The sequence below is a fragment of the Falco cherrug genome, chromosome 3 (genome assembly GCF_023634085.1).
Source record: "Falco cherrug isolate bFalChe1 chromosome 3, bFalChe1.pri, whole genome shotgun sequence".
Taxonomy (NCBI): Eukaryota; Metazoa; Chordata; class Aves; order Falconiformes; family Falconidae; genus Falco; species Falco cherrug.
In genome coordinates this window covers 62,309,808-62,325,271 of record NC_073699.1, presented here as the reverse complement: position 1 = coordinate 62,325,271, position 15,464 = coordinate 62,309,808, and the positions used below count along the sequence as shown (strand labels likewise).

Here is a 15,464-nt window from a genome sequence, read left to right as displayed (position 1 = left end):
CAACTTGTATTAAGCAGTAAGTAATATTACTTACTGGTGGAGAGTACAAAAAAAAAGGCAGAAAATCAAAGAATGCCATTAACAGTAGTGAGCTGAACAAATAAATTGTGATCACTTTATACTTGTTCCAGCTAATTTCAGAAATCTGTGTGGCTGTTTCATGTGATAGTTTTATGTTGTGTGAATAAGAAGCAGAATGAAAAGAACAAGGCAGAGAACGAAACAGAACAGGGACATTTTTGTTTGAAAAATCCATCAAATGAATAGAAAACCCATTAATTTCAGGGACAGAGGAAATTCCAGTTTATGATAGCCTTTCTTGTAGATGCTTGGGCAGGTAAGCTGTAACTTTATATTTTTTTGCTGTTTGTAGTGTTAGCTTCCTGAATCTGTAATGGGAACATACTTGTAGAGCAGTGTGTATTGGTATAAACAGACCTTCCTTAAGTACAAACTGCATAATAGATCTTGTGTTCTCGATGGTATCTTTCCTTTCTTTGAGCTCTTAAGTATCTTCTTCAATGCTTTCATTACAATGCAGTTTTTCCCAGGCTTTAGATTATGTTATTTTTGAGAGGTTGCCCTGCACATATGCCATCTTGAATGCCTAATTTGCTTAAAGAAGCACCAGAGAATGGCTGACAGTCTCTTAAAGTGACTGAATCTTTTATTAGGGATTATCAATCTTTAAAAAGAAGAACTTTCAAGCTCTGGAGAATCCAGCAATGATATACCTCAGAAGAAAATATATTTATCTGGCTTCCATCCAAGACAATTTGGAACTGAAAGGGCTTTGTCTAAAGACATTTCTTGCACTTTGCCACAGAAGTTTCAGAATAGTCTGACTGTTTAGTAACATGGACAAGAATTTGGTTCAAAGCTTATCCAAGCAAGTGAAATGAAAAGTGGCATTTTTCCAGGAGTCAGTCAGAAAGAGCCAAACAAATAAGTGAAGACAACCTGGTTATGAATAAATTACAAAGCATAAAAAGAATTAGTGCTTAGTATTCATGTGTTTTCTGAGAAGACCGATGTGTATTTACTGCCATGTAACAGAAGTGGCAGTTGCAGACTGAAGCACCGTTTCTGAAGTATCTCTTCCCTTGAGAAGATGCTAGTTGGTCACTTTTCCAGTAGGCATGGATAAAAGGCTTTTAACTGCAATATAAACAGTGGCAGAAAAAGAACATATTTCCAAATGCTTAATTTTCTTCTCTCTGGAGAAATATTTCAGCTCAACAATGATAAATACAGTCTAAGGAAGAGATTTCCTGAAATTTTCCTGTATTTCCACCCTCAGATTTCTCAGGGGATATGTGCTTGACCCCAAGGGAGAGCACAACCAAAGGACTTTGAAACAGAAATAAAAATGAAGAATAGAAGTTGGAGCTTTTAAAATGAAACAGGATTTAATGTGACTTCACTGAGGATAATCCTTTCCCACAGTCTCTAATGCTGGAAAATTCTCATTTCAGTTCCCAAGCAGTTTGCAGACGTTCTTCTAGACACTGGCAGGAAAAAAAAAAGGGGGGATTGTAATCTACTTTTTTCCTCTTAAGAGCAGAAACAATGTTAACAACCAGTCATTGAACTGTCCCCTTTAATACCTGAATCCTGGGAACCATTACCAGGTGAGTCAGATGAAGTCTTTCAAAGGCAGCTGTAATGCCTTTCTTGGAACTACACTTCTTCTAACTTAGGTTAGTGAGAGAGGATCTGCAAACCATCATTACAGGCTTCCTGTCATATTTTTTTGTATGAAGCAGATAAACATTATGTCGCTAATAAAATGAACCCCAACAAATAACACAGCTGTGGATTTGGGAATGTTTAAAGCAGATGGAAGCATGAAGAAAAAACCTCACTGGTAAGAGTGAGAGTAAGAGGGTATCAGTCCTGAGAGAAGGCTTGACAAAAATAGTGGGGACTGAGACCTATAGGATCCACAACACTAAATGTGAAGACGTCCATTGAAATAAGAGAGCAAATTTTCAGAATGTTTGATGTCACTAATTGGCAAAGGGAAAATCAATGAAACTGCTTTCTGAAAGCTGAAATGGAGCTACAGGGAAAGGCTTTGGGGGTGGATGTTTGATGAGAAATTAGCAATGTTAGGATTAGAGGTCACACAGGCTGCTAAAAATGTAAGGGATAGGAGACAGGGAAGACAGGAAAGAAAGAAGAAATCTGGGTAGTAGGGGTAGCTTACAGAACGAATATATATAGGGATAATATGGCTGGAGGAGAGGGAGAGGGTAGTCACCAGAAGAGCGCTGTGGGAAGAGCCTTGGTGTTATATGGGGGTGTGTAGCCACACTCAAAGCAAAGCAGGTGGCTGATAAGGGAAGGCAATGAGGCTACATAACGGCAGCCCCTCCAGCATGAAGAAACATTGAGCTATACTGGTCTGTGCAACAGCACAATAGGCTCCTCACCAGTGTGTAAGCAGAAGTGTGTTTTTCCTGAAACTTCAAAGTGCTGTCTGAGGGCAAACATCTTTCCTCAAAGGGGCTGTTGGCTGCAGCATCAGCACCTCTTGGTGCTGCAGGCAGAGGTCTGGGCAATAGACTGGCCACAGCCAAACACAGCGTTGAGCTCGCTGGGAAAACAACTACACATAAAGCAATCCTTTTGCAACAGGCTGGATGGTATTACAGTTAAAAATTAATTCCTGTGGAAATAAAATATCGACGCAATCATGATAAGACTAATAAAGCTTTAGTAAATGAAAGCAGAGTATTTGATGGGAGAGCCATGTGAGGTCACAGTAGCTTTTATGGATGGGTGGAATGAACTTCAGGCTTTGTTTTCCTTGGTTTTGAGCAAAGAGATAAAGTAATTTTTTCCAAAATGTTATCCAGAGTTGTATCAGTGGGTTCTGCTAATGACACAGTTGGCAAATCAACATTTTTTTACTTTTCATTAATCTTTCAGGTTTCTTCTGGATAGTTTCTAATTCAGAGGTTATTTTACTACTGACAGCCATAGTTTGATGCTCTTGGTACACTGGCGTAGTGGCTAGTCTTCCTCAGATGTGTGGCTGTATTCCTGACCTCCAGCTACATGCTCCCACCTGTATCACACCAGCAGTGAGCTGGCTCATAGGCTGAATGGACAGAAAAGTATTTCTTTCTTCTGTCCTCCACCCAGTTATATAAGCTTTTGCAAATTTGCTTCTTGAAACCAGTTCAAAGAACCAAAGCCAAAGAAGGGGCTGGAGTGCAGAGCTGAGGGGATTTCCCCTTAGGAAGCATCTGCTCAGATTTCCTAGGTGTATTGTCAGATTACACATTTAGCCTCTCTTTTCTGTGACTGGATGTAGATGTAAAGAGCACTCAGAAGATGAGGTTTGGAAGGTTTATGTGGCATTAAACTAATGATCTATGTGGTCTTCAGTGAAAGCGTGAAATTACAGTATATGCTATTCAAGACTAAGCATTTTTTTCTGTCTGTGAAGAAGTTTTCAAACAGAGGGTAAGCACCCTTCTGGGTTTGTGTAGTGTCTTTTTAGCTGTTGAGATGTCTGTGCATCAGCCTCCCACTTTGCATTATAATCTCCAGAGCAAGGAACTTAAACTCCTCACTTCGTAACTTTCTGGGATTTGGGGCAGAATTTAAAGATTTGCGTCTGAGAATGTGTCAGGTGATTTGAGAGGCAATACATAGGGAAGTCCTCCACCAAGACACATCTTCATTCCTGCTCTCACAGCACTTAACCTACCTATATCATTATAAAAAATGAAAACTGGGCAGATGCATGACTCCACGCTGTAACGGGGATTTTTGGCATACCACAACTGAAAGAAGTGTGATTTCAGAAATCTTTTTATCTACTTGAAACTAATCAAGTATAGTTCTGTCCATCGTGTTCAATGTGGCATTATTGTTGGGCCAGCACAAAGGTACCTGGAATGGTTGGTCGTATTCATTGATTAGCTGTGCCCTGGATTACTGTTCAAACACCATTTTGTAACATGTCCACTCCAAGATGAGTTCTTGGGAGCCATTTTTATGGTTGGGCTTGCTTGTAGTTGCATATTTATAAAAATCAGAATTATTTTAATCTCTAAGAACTACATTGTCACTTAAAAAATTTTGTATTGCCTCCTGCCTTTTGAGAAGTTTTTCTTTACATCCTGTTTTGTTGTTCATTTGGAGATGTCCAGTGCTATTAAATTTAATGTCTATTTTGAAAATGAGAAGAACAGATGTATTTAATATTTTAAACGACTGCTAAAATGTAGCAAATAGTTAACATAGTGAAAAAATAGCTAAATTATTCTCTTCCTTTTCATATTCTCTCTAATTTCTGGAAGTTTTAATCTGAGAGTGATATCTGCTGTTGGACTGTGACTCCACCAAGTGCCATGCACCTATGCAGGAAAGTTCAGATCCAGCTAGTTCCAGTTGTCTTTAAGAGTCAGAGTCCATTTTTATTGATGACTATTAAGATATTGCTGGGTTTTGATCAATTCAATTCTATTCTGGGTTTTTCTCAAAAGATGCTGATGCATTTTGTTGATAGCAGAGGACAAGTGGTTTTAAATATTGCAATTGTTAGAGCAGTGTCAGGAAGGTGATCTCTTCCTAGCCATCCAACACATCAATAGTTATTATTAAAGGAACACTAAATATTATGTTTGAGTTTTGTTTTTTTTTTCTGGAGAAACAGTGAGACCATCGTTTCCAGGGAATATCAAGTTAGTGAAGACCTGTTCAGCCAATGTCTCCTGCTTCTTTATTTTCCATTGTATATTGATTCTTTGTTAATGTTTCATCACCCAAAACCCAGTAGCATCTCTAAAGTCATTACATTTTTAGATTTCACAGGCAGTAGTCCATAAATTTCTTTAATGTCTGTGGGAAGTAAACATAAAGGAGTTTTCTCTTTACTTTCATTAAATGCCTCTCTGGTTGGCTTCGGCAAGTGAAATGTGTAATACAGGCCTATAAATGTAGGACTATAAATACATACTCCTAGAAAGTTCTGAGCCTGAGAACATCAAGCAGCAGGGGCCTTTTAATGTGGCCTCGTACAGTGCGTTTAGTTCATTTACTCCTTACATGTTTTGGCTTAGGTAAGTGTGTACTCCTATAGTGCTGTATCCCTGCCTGGTTTCCTGACAAATCTAGTTTCGCAGCCTGGGTGAACAGACCCTGAAAACACAGTTACATCTGGAATCAAAACACTAAATGGGAGGAAACTAAGAATTAGTTGGTTTTGCAGTGTTTAGCTATATGTAGTATTCAGTATTGCCTTTGGCAGATATTCTTATTTGAAAGCTCCCTGAGTCAATAGTAAGTCAAGGTTTTAAGGAATCTGAAAATACCAAATCGTTTCTCACCCTTTCCCACTGTAGGCCAAGGCTGATTTCAGATAGCTCTGTCTTGTAGCTTCCTGTCAAATGTTTCAGTAAATTCTATCACATTTGTATTCTGTTGAAGCCTTTTACCCCTCAAAACTTTAACAGTTGATCTCCATTGGAGAAAGATATTTTTAGCAGCTGTCTTTGAAAACTAGGCTTTTAACCTGACTGAATGTCCCCATAGTCATCAATAAATACAGAATTGTTTGCAGTGGAGTGCTGTAGTTGGCTTCATAAGAGAGATTTGCTATAATACCGCTCAGACTTCTTTAGAAGATGATCTCAGATAGCGTTTAAATTGTGTATGTAGCATTGCCAGATAATATCGCTCTATCCTGAAGTTTGGTGAGAACATGTTTTCGCCCCTTTCATGATACAAGGCTTGATCCTGCATGATGCAAAGTGCCCTAACCGGGTGTAGCAAGATGCTTGTCATAAAATCATAGAAAAGTTTGGTTTGGAAGGGACCTTAAAGATCATCTAGTTTCAGCCCACCTGCCATGGGCAGGGACACCTTCCACTAGACCAGGTTGTTGAGGTCTGGAGCACCTCTCCTATGAAAACAGGCTGAGGGAGTTGGACTTCTTCAGCCTAGAGAAGAGAAGGCTCTGGGGAGACCTTATAGCGGCCTTCCAGTACCTGAAGGGGGCCTACAAGAAACCTGGAGAGGGACTTCTTACAAGGGCATGTAGCGATAGGACAAGGGGGAATGGTTTTAAACTGAAAGGGGGTAATTTAGAGTAGATATTAGGAAGACATTCTTTACTGTGAGGGTGGCGAGACACTGGGCCAGGTTGCCCAGAGAAGCTGTGGATGCCCCATCCCTGGAAGTGTTCAAGGCCAGGCTGGATGGGGCTATGGAGTATATGAGCCAGGGAGACCCATGAATGAGCTAGACCCGCTGATCATGGTGTTACTCTTGAGCAGGTGTGCGAATGCTGAAGTGGAATGAGAATGCTCAGAAGACCTTAGGCACAAGTGTCACCCAGTAGTGCAGAAAGAGGAAAGATAGCATTGCCCTCAGAAAATGGTAACTTTTTCTCCTTCTTTTACTTCCAGGTCCTACTTAGACATGTATAAGGTGATAATATTTAGCTACCTCTTCTGGTTTGTGCTTACTATAATCTTCATAACGGGAACCACGAGGATCAGCATATTCTGTATGGGCTACTTGGTAGCTTGCTTTTATTTTCTTCTCTTTGGTGGAGATCTGTTGCTGAAGCCCATCAGGAGCATTCTGCGTTACTGGGACTGGCTGATTGCGTACAATGTCTTCGTGATCACAATGAAGAACATCCTCTCAGTAAGTAGCCGCTGTCTTTCCTCTGCCCTCAGCACTTTGGTTTCATTGGAAGTGGTGCACAGTGCATTGAGTGGTCACTAAAAATCCTTTTTCAGGACCACAGCCTTCTGCAGGCACAAAGCAGGCCGCATTTTAATTCAGAAACTGCAAGTGAATATCCAGGGAATGGTAATGCATATACATTGTAGGAAAATGTGCACCCATGTATTCAGTTGGGCTCTGTAAAAGCTCACAAGCTATTTTCAAAGGGCCAGGTTCTGGTTTCTTTTCCTAGTAAAGTATCTCCTTAGAAGTCTTGTGAAAATCTCAGTAGAGTGGGAAGTGAGTAAGAAGTGCAAGATTAGTCATAACATTGATAAATAGTGCACATTTAATTAAAACTTTTGTTTAAAACTAGCATTTTCAAACCTACTACTAGATGCAGTTGCTGTGTGATGTAATGTGAGGTTAACTACAAAATTACAAACTGCATTTCTGTTTCCTTTAGAAGCAGTGTGAAATTCAGGTGAAAATAGATATGTTTGATAATTAAATGTCAAATTCTTCTGCAAAATATTGAAGTTTTTTTTACATTAATTAACTCTTTAGAGCAGATTCTTGTAGTGGCACTGGTAGGTGATTGAGACAAGCCAGTAATTTAAATCTTTCTGAAAGATAAATTTAGATTTATATCTGGCAAATGCTTTTTAGCTTTGAACATTTTTAGTGCTGGACTGAAAAGAGCAGACATTTTTCTTTTTACATTTATATAAGTCACTGTACTGAAATAAAATTGATTTATGGGTGGTTTGAATTTGCAAATGTTCTAAATGCTTACATATGTGCTTCATTTTATGCTTGGGAATTCAGTGGAGCTACGCGTGTGTTAAGCTTGTCCATGTATGTTTGCGAGATTGAGTCAGTCATTTATAAAAGTTGCTTAGCTGTCACATTACAACATGTGCCAGATGTATCACTTTCTCTACAAAAACACAAACAAAACCCACATACCTTCTATCTCGCTGATAATCAAAAGAACAAATCCTTGCGATCTAAAAGTGATGTGTTTTGCCGGTTAAGGCATTCTTTCTTCTAATGTCTGTTTTAATAATGGGATATAATAGCCAAGGGTAGTCACAATATTCCCATGTAATGTAAAGAGGTACAACTTTTCTTAGCTTTATTTCTGGTACGTCTTGTTATATGAAATTGTTCTTTTACTTTCCAGATAGGAGCATGTGGCTACATTGAATCATTAATTAAGAACAGTTGCTGGTTGATTCAGGCATTTAGCCTGGCTTGTACAGTTAAAGGCTACCGTATTCGTAAGTATAGCTCATTTTTCTTCATAATTTTCTATAAATGAAGAAGCACCTTCAAAATATTTTACTGTATTTAAGTACCTGACATATTACCTTGTGAAAAAATCGTACCTGCAAGTTCAGTTAATACCACTTGGTCCTATATTGACTAGCAACATAGAATATTGAAAATATTTCACAGAACCAAAAGATAGATAGATACATATATACAGAGAAAACTATCAACACCCCACACACATACCCACACCAACAATTTGGTGATACTGGAACTTAAAACAGTTTCCCTGTATGTGCAGGTGATGTGATACTTGAGGGTATGCTTCCACTGTACGACTTGAGCTAGAATGTCATCTCACCATCACTTTAAGGAGAGGGCACCTTTTCCCAGCTGCATACTCCCACTCCTCCCTGTGTGCCAGGTCTTATGTTCAGTTGCTCAAAGGGTAAACCAGTTCAGCTCACTGAAATGACAAGCGGTTAAGCCAGGACAAAAGTGCTAATTTTTTGCATGCATAGTGAGTTTAGGCAATTTTTGTTTTACAATTATTCTCGTGTTTGTGATGATAAAAGGGAGGGAGTGAATAGTGTATGTGGATGAAAGTGAGAGAAGGGAGGAATGAAGTTTGGGGAGCAAGACACTTCACCTCTCAGTCAGCTATTAATTTGGCTCCACTTTGCCCTGACACCCTGGATTGACAGTTTGAAAACACCTGACTATTTTCAGTGGTTTTTTGCTGAATTTAAAGTACTGTTTCATCCTACTGAGTATGCAGCAAAGTTCTAAATTCCTGCCTTTGTGTCTGATCCTAATAGGTAAGTGGGGAGTAAGGGGAAAGAAAGGAAGTATGAAGATGCAAATTCATGAGATAAATGGTGTCCTGTAGTTCTCGTATTATCCAAAAATTTTTGAGCGGCAACAGAAACTTAGAAACAGGTTTCTTACTCCCCAGGGGATGGACACAGCAGGCTTTGAAGCTCTTGGAGCTTGACCTTCCAGATCTATTAGACTGGCTTGCTTGATTGTAAAGCCAGCTTCAAGCCAGAGTCTGTCCCTTGAGTACTTCTACTCCCTTCTGTAGAGCAGCATAGGCCATTTAGTTTATGGTTTAGCTCCACAAAACCCAGTTTAAATTTTTTTAATATCCCTGAGAGAACTGTCTTTTAGAGAAGAAAAAAATGAAAGAAAGATATAGCCCGAGCCAAAATCTAGAGGTAGGAGGAATGGGATTTCCTCTGCCTGTCTCCTCCTACCCTAAAGGAAGCAATTTTGTTGTTTCAAATATTTTTTCTCTCGTGCAATGGAAAGAAACACTGGACTGAGTTATGGAGAGGAAAAATGAAAATATTAGGTGGTGGGCAGTGAAAAAATTATTTTGACCAAAAAACCCCACACTTCTTTCTCATGTTGTTAGTGTTTTTAATAGAAAAATGAGACAAAAAGTTGCTTTGAAATGAAGAAAAAAAAAAAAAAAGAAACATACCATTTTAGAAAATCAAATATTTCAGGCTAACAAAAATTACTTTTTCTCCACTCCTTGTTTTCAAGTACTTCCTAGGACAGGGTGAATTTGTTTGCAAGTGGTTCAGTTTTGGTGAATTCTCAGTTTTCATGGGATATCACATCATTGGAAGCTTTCCAGTTTTGTGTAAAAGAAAATATGATGTACTTCAATTGGAAATGCATGTCAGTTTTCTAAAGAAATATCTAATTAAAGCACCTCAATTCAAATAATTTTAAAGGATAAGATTATTTTATTGAATAAACATTATAAAAGAATACTTAATACAACAGTTCTTATGCTGATGGTGTCTTTTTCCAGCAACCAACAACCTAGATTGTAAACTGCCCAGTGGAGAAGCAGGAATCATTTGGGACAGTATATGTTTTGCTTTCCTGCTGCTGCAAAGAAGAGTCTTCATGAGTTACTACTTCCTACATGTGGTTGCAGATATAAAAGCTTCTCAGATCCTAGCATCAAGGTAACATAAAGTTTTAAAAAATTAAATGAAGCAGCTCAATTCTCTCATAGGTACAGTACATGCTTATTTATGATAGGCAGTACTAAAAGAGTACTTTAACATTGTTTTAAACAATCCCTGCTAAATTCATAATTGCAAACCCAACTCTGACTAAGCACAAATGAGAAAACAAATTAATTGAGAAACTGGTAGAAATTAAAGCATCTTTCCTACCAAACACCATCTGCTGCTCTTGTAGCCCTTATTAAAAGCATGAAAGTTGATGTGTGTTGCAGCATTCTCTCAACATCAATATGTATGAGAGCAAATGCCAGAGTTTTTAAGCCTTGGAAAGAAAACACTCTGCTATCAGAGCCCGTTTGAGACAATGGGCCTTAGAAATCACAACTTCAAAAATGCCACATGAAGAAGAATAGAGGAAAGTTATCACATGTGGCTTAGAAAGACAATAAGAATGTCTCACTTGGGAAGTGTCACATCACTGAGCAATGACTAGGTGTGGTTAGGAAGTATCACCCTCTTTGGGCCTGTTACTTATACTTTCCCACCAGTATCACTATCACAACCATTCTTCTGTTTTTTAATAAGAAGGCAGATCTTAATTTCAGTAAGATTTCTAAGGAATTACTTTTGTCAATATAGAATTAATTGTATTGTAGCTTTTTTTCTTCAAAAAAAAACCCCATATGTACATTGATTTCTATCTGTTGAGGGCAAAATTAGGCTTGGATGTCCTGAAAGGAGGTATTTTTTACCTTCCTGTTCTTACTCCTCCAGGGATCATTTTAAAAAGGGAACATGTTTAACTGTTCATACTGAACAATATTCACCACTCTAAACAGGGCTACCAAAAGATCTATGCGTCCATCCATATTGCCTGTCTCAGACTTTTGCTCTGGGGTAAATTTGTCTGCTGATGCCCAATTTTGCTGGATACCGCCTTTTTGTAGCCTTTTTTGTACCCTGTGTTCAGTGAAAATAGCAGAAAGTAAAATCATGAGTCTCGAAATGCCTCCTAAATTGGAACGTTTGCATCCAGAAGGAAAGAGCAGTCTCATGTAAATGACACTGGGCTGGGTTGAAAGAAACATGCTTGGTTCCTACTTCCAGCTTTGTGTCTTTTAGTAAGTTACTGAACCTACCCAGGCTTGAGTTCTCTAGCAGCAGAAGTGGAGACACACTGGCTTATGGCAGGAGCTTTGTAAAGATAAATGTACGAATGACCAGAAAAGTGCCAAGAACTACAGAAAAGAGGGTAATACAAATGTAGTGATATAATTATTTTTTTAGTTAGCTGCTTGCCTTGCTAAAATCCAAGCTTGAATTGGATAGTGGACAATGGACATAGACAATGAAAGAAGGTCAAGTTTGGATTCAGACAGCATGGTCTGAGTCTGCCTTCTAGTTAAAGTTAATATTGTGAAATACAAATTCCTTACCTAAATAAGATTAAACTGTGATTCAGACAATAGCGATGAGGATCCAATGACAGTTTTCGATAGTCCATAAGAATTTAGGAGTGATCAAGTTGCTAAGGAGAACATCTCCTTCTTTGTACTTTACCATACTTAGGGATAATAATTACTGCCAGTCTTGTTTGTATTCCTTTGAAAAAATGTAGTTGTGGTTATCCTGCATGTTACATGGAAGAATCATTAATCTTGCAGAAAATATGGTTGAAAAATTAGCTAGAAGTAGACCTCTAAAACTATAGCTGTTCTTACTGAATTTCTGACAGAAGAAAGGCTTTAAATCTAAAACTTTGAGAGAGACTTTGAGGCTCTTTGAGAGTCTTCAGAAGCTAATGAGTGAATGATGAAGAATGGCCAAGACATGATCTGGACATCCAAATCAACGAGTTGATTACATTTCTAACGAAATGTAGTTAGCAGCCATATTCTTGTGGCACACCAGGAACTTGCCTAAGGATTTGTGTCATCAGATTAGAAGCACTGTAGTGTTCAGAGGTTAAAAGTGCAGCTGAATCTATGCTCATCATGGCCCTGGATAAAGTTGGAATTTGCTCACAACTTCCAGGGGGACAAGGTGATTATAATGCAGAAGTGACTATAAAAACCAAATCCTGGAGGTGTGCAAGAACTCATACCTTAGCCTTGAACCTACCCATTCTCTGTGTTCTTGAGGACTGGAAGCTTAATTCCTTGAGCAGCTTGCTAGAGGAGCTTACAGGCTGAGCAGGGATCACAGTGTTTGGCCCCAGATCTTGAAATGTTTGACTGTAAAGATACTAGTATTCTGGAATAACTGATTATTTCTTTCAGGTCTTGGATTAGTTTTCTTTGATGTAGATGAGGTCATGTACAGAGAGAACATAAGAGTTCTCTGTGATTGACTGGTGTAAGGGAAACTTAGAGTCATTTAATGTTTCCTCTCCTTTTTTCTTTTATTTTGCCACATTTCTGCTGTAGGGGTGCTGAACTTTTCCAGGCCACGATTGTCAAGGCTGTAAAGGCAAGAATTGAAGAGGAAAAAAAATCAATGGATCAACTGAAAAGACAGTATGTATTTAATGTATTCTTTTATATATATATATACACACATACATATGTATATATTTCACTGATTGTTGGTATTTTTCTAGAACCTTCTTTTATAGAAAAGCTGATTAGGTTTTGAAGTATGATTTTCCTATTACAAAATTTTTTTCTGGGCATTCAGAGATCTTAGATATGCCAATATTATGTAGGTTTAGAGTCATCTTTTCCAAAAAGACAACATACTGCAGAATCTAAACTTTGATTTAAACATAGAATTACATTTCTAGGACCAAAGGTTTGAGGTTAACCAAGAATCAGTGGCATGTACTGACCTGCTCGTCAGTGAGCCTGAAATTCTAATGGAAACAGATATTTCCTATAAATAAAGAGATGTGACCACCCCTGCTTGTTTTGAAGATTCTTCTAAACTCTAGAAATCCGATTATGATTGGTTAAAAAGATCAGCTTTTCACTGTTCCACACCTGAGTATCATACCAACATAACCATACAGTGTCCTGTTTAAGAGGTGATCTATATCTGTGCTGCTGTGCTGCATTTCTTTCTGTTAAGAGGTCCAGCCCATGTTTTAGTTCCAGGTTATCCTATTTTGTGTGGTATGAATGCATGTGACCCAGATGAAAGGGGGGGGGGGGGGGGGGAAGTCTTTATTTCCTGTTTCTTTCCTTCCACTAATTACCCTGCTGTTCTCTTGACTTTCCCCATCTCTCTGAAGAGCAGGATAGTAAAGTGCAAGTCCCCTATGAAACTCATGAAAAAGGTAGGCAGATTACTGATCAGAAGTGCCACATTAACCCTGTCTCACTTGAAAGGGCAGACTTAGATGGTTAGAAAATACGAGACTAAGACACAGGAACTGGGTTAAAAAACCAAGAAATCAGAACAGCAAAAGGCCTAGTTAGGGAAGCTGTAATGAAAAGTCACCAAAATAGCCTGAAATCACAATGGGCTAAGGAAGCTGAGTAACATCCTGGCTCTGCTTCAATGGGTGGCAATATTCTTATTGGCTTTATCGTTATTAGGATTTTGTTCTGTACATTTGTATTCCTGGTAAAATTTCCTGCATGATTGCTCTTCTGTTTTGTTGGTGGTTCCTCCTCTAGTGTTTGAGTGCAAAATATATGTTTACCTTCACTGAAGATATTTGCATTCAGCTTAACTGGCCTGAAGATCCTTTCTCTTCATACAGCCAATAAGCCACTTCTCATTCTCTTGCCTGCAGCCAGTATGATTTCAAAGCTGCTCCACTACCATGCATGAAGAGCCCTAACTGCTTCCTAAATAGATGTCAAAGCCCACTCCAGACTGCTTCTTCCACATGTGCATAACTAAAGAAGCATTAGAAGGCTGCAGGGACCGTGCTCCCTACCTGCATGCCTGGAGTTTCCCACCAGAGGATGTATTGGGCTGTTGCTGGCCCTGCTCTATGCTTGAATCAATCTTATCCCATTTGGCAGGATGTGCCTGTCCTGGAAACAATACTTTTCTGTTAATTCTGCAGAGTTAAAGAACAAGGAGATGATACTGCTTGAGGCAATGCCAAAGCTAATCTATATTTCTATAAAAGTTGCTAGTTTGTATTTGTAGGATGTCTGACTAAGAATAGAGGATGCTTCTTTTATTTGATTCAATGTAGTGCATCAGTACTTCATACAGCTTAGGCTGGTTAGGATGATGAGAATTGTCAGCGTGTCCAGGAGGAACAACCGTGTTGTCCAGACTAACATAGCATAAATTCAGCAGCAGTTTATTGATATAGGGAAAGAAATCTAATTATCTACTGAATAATAGCAACTAGCTGAGATGGAGGAGTTTTTCCTTCTCCAGTAAATGGTTCTTCCCTAGAAACGGGTAGATTAATAAATGTATTTAAGTGAATTTTTATCACTGAAGTTAGTGAATCATTTACTTGTAATTCAGTTGTATTGAAAGAACTTACTCCTCTTGATTTCAATAATAATTGCTACTGGTTTTCAAACTGCAAAAACATAGAACTTTTAAAAGACCAGATTGTGCTAACTTAACATGATTGAAAGAAGGACAATTGAAGCCTTCCTTACATCTGGACAAAACCAAACCAGTCTTCTGTATTTCCAGATAATGTGGGACAAATGAGCTTAAGGTGTGAAGATGTAGCACAAATACTGCAGAAACAGCCACATCCCTGGTTTAGAGTGACAAGTTTTAGGAAAACCACTGCATTAGGCAGAAGTCCTTTTTTCTCAGAGCTTTGTTTGCTGTGTTGTAGCTCCTGACAGCAATTCTTTTATTTTTAAATAATAGGATAGTTGAGGGGGAGTAGGTGAAACAGTCATGTGATAGCAGGCAACCCAGCTCTCACTGAAAGGTGAGTGAACATCTAGGCTTGAGCCTTCCAGCCAGCCCCTTCAGAGCCATGTGACTCCTTATGTTTAAGGGCAGGATTTGTGACGGTGTGGAATGGTTATTTCCTTTAGAAATGTTGAAGTGTGTGTGTGTGTATGGATGTGTTTAACACTTGTTTTTCAGAGTGAGTTAGAAAGGGTGAAGACGTGAATCTAATAAGATTCTTCCTTTTGCTAGAATGGATCGCATCAAAGCCAGGCAGCAAAAATACAAAAAGGGTAAAGAGAGGATGCTAAGCATGACCCAGGAGTCCTCAGAAGGGCCGGAGATTCGAAAGGTTTCTGAAGAAGATGATGAAGGTACCTTTAGCTATTGTTGTATTGTAATTGCAGTTGAGCGCTAAGGACCTAATAGACCTAATAGCTGGACAAGTGATAAGTTGCTCTTCAAAACTGTCAGCGTGTAACAAGGTTGTTAGCTAAGCATCAGTTTGGAGCTTGATTCAGCCAAAAAAAATCTCTGGGATTTTGTACTGCAAGAAGATTTAGAGAAAGTAGTTTGCTTTGAGGTTACTTTTAGCAGTTGGCAGAGCGCTGAATAGCAGCAGGGGTTTGTTCTGAACAAAGTCATTTATCTGTAAACCACAGTGTTACACATAGGTAGCATCCACGT

At 38.7% G+C, this 15,464-nt stretch overlaps 1 protein-coding gene across 17 annotated transcripts in view; it reads left to right on the top strand.

The window, feature by feature from the left end:
- Positions 1–15,464, top strand: part of PIEZO2 (piezo type mechanosensitive ion channel component 2) — a 315,029-nt gene that overhangs the window by 248,340 nt on the left and 51,225 nt on the right. For all 17 annotated transcript variants that reach the window (XM_055705165.1, XM_055705169.1, XM_055705178.1 and 14 more), the window contains 5 exons: positions 6,426–6,669; positions 7,877–7,973; positions 9,791–9,950; positions 12,380–12,469; positions 15,030–15,151. In XM_055705165.1, coding sequence (XP_055561140.1) covers positions 6,426–6,669; positions 7,877–7,973; positions 9,791–9,950; positions 12,380–12,469; positions 15,030–15,151 — 713 coding nt within the window. The remainder of the gene's footprint in view (positions 1–6,425; positions 6,670–7,876; positions 7,974–9,790; positions 9,951–12,379; positions 12,470–15,029; positions 15,152–15,464) is intronic.